Below are 5,825 nucleotides of genomic sequence, written 5' to 3' on the forward strand. Positions count from 1 at the left end.
GTAATATAAGTAATAACGTTATGTCTGGTATGCTTTAGGTGACCTTTAATCACCAGAAGCTGATCGTGAGCCACAGAACAGTGACCTTCCAAACACGCACTACCCGTGGGGGTTAGGACATGGGCAACACAAATACAAAGGGCTGGTTTAGTCAATGCAGCCTTATTGATTGTTTGTCAAAGGAAAGAAGGAACATGGAAGGCAAATCAATTACACATATGCAATGTGTAATTACATTTCAACAAAATTGCTGAGGTGTGGAAAAAAAAAATTCAGTTGACATTTATGCTAGTCTGGTATCCATGCAAACTGAAGAAAGCAGATGCATAGACAGAATATAAAGAGTTGGGGAGGTTGAGTGGAACAGACAGACATGAAGAAATACGTAATTTTGAGGAAACAGCATCACAAAGACCAGGATGAGCCAGGAGTAAAGTTGTGGAAAAGTTTAAAGTAATATTTGGCGAAAAAAAAAAAACTAAATCCACAGCTTTGGGAACCCCAACAACAATTCATTCTGACTGTACCGATGCAAACAAAGAATAGGCAGAAACTTCAATCTAGAAAGTGACATAGGCTACCCCTAATACCTTGCTGCATGTTTTCCCATCGCCTCTCTAGAGTTTTGGGAGACGTAGAAGTTGAGGATCTACACTGAATTTTAAGTTATTAGGAAGAGTAAAATAAAACACCTTTTCATTTGTTTTACAGAAGATCCTTCGCAGCTGTGCAGAAGGTACAGACTTTGTTCTGCATTTCGAATAGGAGCAACTCTACATTTCACGGTCATCACACTGCTGAAAAGTCTTCTGCGGCAAAATGCGCCTCCACCATATGAAGAGGCATTGCGTTATGGTACACGCGGAAGGGTGTGTGTTTGTTATTTCGCTTAGTTTCCGCACGTCTACATCTGCTCCAATCACACATGCGTGGTTTTAGATTTTCTTGCGTGTCGAACAATACAAATAAAACAACAAGCAACAGTTCTGCGAAGCTTAATTCTTTTCGCTTGGGGTTGTTTTATTAAGTTCACTTGGGGAGAGCAACCTGCTGCCGTGTGATTTGGTCATCACCTTTGTGATGCGGTGCAGCCTGTGCAGCGCGCCCCTCCGCTCCTCCTTTCTATATAGTACACAGCGGGACACTCCGCAGTTCGCTCATCCCGCTCCTTCCCCTTGCCTTCTTTTTACGCGCTCGACGTCTCTGCATAGACAGCGCTTGAGAGAGAGCCACTCTTCTCCAGAGCTTTTTAGGTGCTGGAAAGGCGCAGGGCACTCAGCGTTCCGATGGCGAAGCGGTCCATGTGGTCGTTCATAGAGAAGGATTAAAACCTTTTTTTTTCTTCTTTCTTTCTTTCTTTTTGTTTTCCCTCCCTCCACCTCTTTCTCTATCAGTGTGTGTTTTCTCTTCACACTAATTTTCCACATAATGTGGGACGCGCGTTGTGTGCGCGGAGTGCTCCCCTCAGTCGTATCCGCCTAACTGAAGGGGGGGATCCCGGCTCGTTTTTCCACCTCTGCTCCCTTAGGACACAGAGGAGTTTGCATGAAAAGGCTGGTTTACAGCGGCAAGGTGAGGCTGGCTATTTAATGCGACATTAATAACATTGTTAGCCTGTCGTTACTTTACACTGAGACCAAAAGGAATTTGTGAGCTGCAAGAGAACTGATACGGGAGGTAGGTGGTGGATTGTGAGGGGGCTCAGAGTGACTACTGAACACTTACAGTGTAACAGGTATGCTGCAGTGTACACACACACATTCATATATATGTATATGAATGTGTATGTGTTTTTTTAATTGTTTTTTTTCCCCCCACACACACATAATATACCTTATGAAACAACAAGTCCTGAATCAAATTTGTTATTCAAAGTGGCCAAGGCCAAATGTAACTCAGCTAAAAAAAAAAAAAAGAAAACATGACAGATGGACAATCTTCCAAAGTTTCTGCCACATTTACAGATAAATATGTAAGGTTGAATTTTATTATGGTCTGTTATAAGAGTCACACTGATGTGAGATTAAAGCCTTACTATGAAGAAATATTGATGGATCATAAAGCAAAGCAGCTACCTTGACTGATAAAGTGGAATCATTGATTTGGTCCAATGCTTTTTAAGAAATGTGATGAAATAGATCAATAACACTGTGCAGCTGTCATAACACTTGACTGGATGTTTGCAACCTGATGGGAGGTGCTCTATGTTGGATACGTTTTATTTCTTCTCTGTCTCAGAAGTCTTCTCTTGTTTTTGTTTTTTTTTCAGCCATGGAGGGACTTGCATAAAGAGGATCCAACTTAAGTCAAAAGTTTCTTACTTTTTTCCCTAGTTTTAGTCTTCGCCAGTTGTAAGATCTTCCAAGAAGTTTCCAATTTCATTATCATGGCTGAGAAGCTTGGACCGGCGGGGCCTAAACCCAACAATGTCCGAACTGCCCCACCACTGCCCCCCGAGCCCATTGAGATCATCCGCACCAAAGCCAGATCGCGCAGGGTCCGCCTTAATGTTGGGGGTCTGAACCACGAGGTCTTGTGGCGGACCCTCGATCGCCTGCCCAGGACCCGGCTTGGCAAGCTCCGGGACTGCAACACCCATGAGTCCCTCATGGAGATCTGCGACGACTACAGCCTGAGTGAGAATGAATACTTCTTTGACCGGCACCCGGGGGCCTTCACCTCCATCCTGAACTTCTACCGCACGGGCAAGCTGCACATGATGGAGGAAATGTGCGCCCTCTCGTTTGGCCAAGAGCTGGACTACTGGGGGATCGACGAGATCTACCTGGAGTCCTGTTGCCAGGCCCGCTACCACCAGAAGAAGGAGCAGATGAACGAGGAGCTGCGGAGGGAGGCTGAGACTATGAGGGAACGAGAGGGAGAAGGAGAGTTTGATAACACCTGCTGCCCGGAGAAGAGGAGGAAACTGTGGGATCTCCTGGAGAAGCCCAGCTCTTCAGTGGCTGCCAAGGTAAGAATCCAAGACTAGAAAGTGAGATTGTACCGCCTGAGTCTCACATTTCCTGCTCACAATCAAAGCCAAACACTCTGGTTGCATAATAACACATTGCAGGCATGCTTGTTAAAGACCAACTCCCACGTGCGCTTCAAAACATGCTCATGAGTTCATCAGCTTGAATCTGATATGGTCAGTAGAAACAGTGGCTAAGATGAAACGGTGAAGCTTTTATGAGTTTATGACTAAATGCAGAAGGCCAAAAAATATTTTCGTGACATTCAACTTAATTTTTTGTCCTTCATAAGAAGAGATTCATGTTTTTCTTCTCATGCGACATTGTTTTGAGTCAGTCTTAGTGGCTGGATGGTAGAACAGGATTTTCACAGGTATATTATTGCCGTTCTAAGCATTTATTTGAGTTAAATTATATGATTTTATTCAAAACCAAGGTTCTCTGTCTACGAGACTGTTGTGTTAGTTGGTTCAGTTTTCATTTCATTTTAAAATTCTCTTCCTATTGAAAGAATCTTTAATTTGATACATCAGTTCTAATTAAAAAAACAGTTATTGAAAGTAGACTTACCTTCTTAAAATACCGTACTGAGGATTGCTTATATACCATTATAATCACCAGTTTTGTGTTTGCATGTGAAAGTCAGAAACTGTGTGACTACAACACCATCACCCTAAGAACTGTACCTCATAAGAAAAAAAACATGCTGCAAGTTTTCTTTCCTTTTTGATAGATTACTGTCTCCATTTTATTTTTGCAATTTATTACTGAACTCACTAAGTGCATCAGAAACCAAGATTTGCCATTGTGCAGGATGGAAAAACTGATTGTTCAGTTTGATGCATTTATTGAACAAGAAAAAAAAAAGACCAATTATGGGGGGCTTTATGTGTTACTGGTCAATGCATTTTGTGTACATCTCTATTTAAACTGTAAGTGAAAACGCAGCCAGCCTACATAGAATAATAAAGCAGATTGTATTCTGTTGTAGGGCTTTTTGATACTGGAAGCCCTGAATAAAATAAAAAAATATAAATCTGATTGATTTTTATAAACCTTTGGAATGTTATATATTTTTTAATTGTAAGAAGACTACGTCTGATCTGTCATATGTTCTGTTTATTTGCCAATGCCAATACAATAATCTCTGTTTAAAGAAACAAAAATGGAAAAGAAAATCAGATTGTTTTCTTTTGTCTTTGATCTGTTGATTGGTGATCAGAGCTGATTAAGGGAAAAAAGACTGATTTCAATCTCTTGCCTATTGATCGGTGCATCTCTAGATCCTGCTCTTTTCTCTCTAAATGAACAATGTATCTCTTGACTGTGCAACTTGGCAAACTAATATTAAAAACCTTTTGAGTCGTTGGTCAAGAGTTAAAAGAAAAGATGTGACACCTCTCATTGGATGGAGATTAAATTTCTTATTATTGGCCATTATGCCGAGTGTTCCCCCTTCCTGCATTATTGGCATATTCCCTATTTTCTATGAATCAACCATTGGCGGTGACTGACAATGATCCTGTCTCAGCTTGATTACAGCATTCATCCTTTATAGGGAAGCCATGTATCATATGAATTAATTAGACAGAGACTGCCGATATCTAATTTAGGGCCTAACTCATGTGACAGCACTTGAGTAATTTGCTATGCTGTGCGATGTCTGAAGTGATTTACTCCTCAGTGGAGTTCTTTTTTTGACTCTAGACACATTTGTGTATTGCTGACTTGTACACTAGCATGAGGGGGAAGCCCTTGGTTCATCGAAGGGAAATTCCATCCTAAATCAAATTGTATTAACATCCTGCTGACAGGGCTACGTGGAGAGCCTGATCATGACTCCAGTAGCTCAGGCTATCGGCAGCTGGAAGTCATACAGCAGAAGTACAGTGGTGGGGCCGCATACTTACAGCAGCTCTCTGAGTTCAGGGAAGCCTTTTACGGCTCATATGTCGTGCAGTGAGCTCTCTTGAAAGCTCCTGACTAAGGAAATGCCATTACTAAGTCCACTACAGTGCCACGTGCTTTCATACAGACAACCAAAACTCTTTGTCAAATACAATTTGCCTTCTGGCACACACATTTCCCCTTTCCTAGTTTCTTTTATTTTCCTTTTACTCAGTCTTCTTAAGCCAGTTTTTGTGCTTTATGCCACCTACAGCCCTTTTGGCTCTTAAATGAAATGTAAGCATGAATGTGGTGACCTTTTTCACGGGGTCAATTAAGCCATGATTTTATTCAACAAGGCTTTCATGGCCTTGGCTTTTAAGCTGAAAAGATAGAAATCCAATACACGTATAAAATCCTAGTTTTTAGTAGCTAGAAGCTGTGGAAAGAGGTTCAGAGGAGAAACCGGCAGAACAATGCCTTGAGTGATTTACCTGGTGCAGTCATGTATGTTCTGCCCAGGTTGCTGAGCTTGATGTTTGCAAACCTTTAGCAATGAATTATGAATGAAAGGGTAAAAAGAAAAATGCAGTAGGTTTTACGTGTTACTCTGTTTTATTTTCCTTTTGGGAGAAGACTGGGAATTTAAAAAGTTAATGTGTCTAAAACTACTAAATGCCTGTTTTTGTGAAAAGTTTGAATTCATGGGAAAGAAGAATAGTTTATCTACACATAAAGTCTTTTTTTTATTTTTTACATTTATCAAGTTTGAGTGGATGCCAGGTTTCAGGGTGGAAATTAAGAGATGATTTTATTTATTTATTTATTTATTTATTTAGTATTATGTAGGTCCAAAAATTAAAACACCAAGTTAATTGAAATACATTTGTTCAAAGAATTTCAGAAAAAAAAAAAAAAAAAAAAAAAAAAAAATATATATATAAATTTGTTTTTTTTTTTTTTTGT

At 40.3% G+C, this 5,825-nt stretch overlaps 1 protein-coding gene across 1 annotated transcript; it reads left to right on the forward strand.

The window, feature by feature from the left end:
* The first annotated feature begins 940 nt into the window (after positions 1 to 940).
* LOC106958981 (potassium voltage-gated channel subfamily B member 2-like) lies at positions 941 to 3,958 on the forward strand. The gene is made up of 2 exons (XM_015051185.1): positions 941 to 1,572; positions 2,270 to 3,958. Exon 2 carries the CDS (start codon positions 2,387 to 2,389, stop codon positions 2,987 to 2,989), a length of 603 nt encoding a protein of 200 aa, XP_014906671.1. The 5' UTR covers positions 941 to 1,572; positions 2,270 to 2,386; the 3' UTR covers positions 2,990 to 3,958.
* Positions 3,959 to 5,825: the final 1,867 nt, after the last annotated feature.

Source organism: Poecilia latipinna, unplaced genomic scaffold (genome assembly GCF_001443285.1).
Source record: "Poecilia latipinna isolate Pla-1442-1.1 unplaced genomic scaffold, P_latipinna-1.0 Scaffold1035, whole genome shotgun sequence".
NCBI lineage: Eukaryota > Metazoa > Chordata > Actinopteri > Cyprinodontiformes > Poeciliidae > Poecilia > Poecilia latipinna.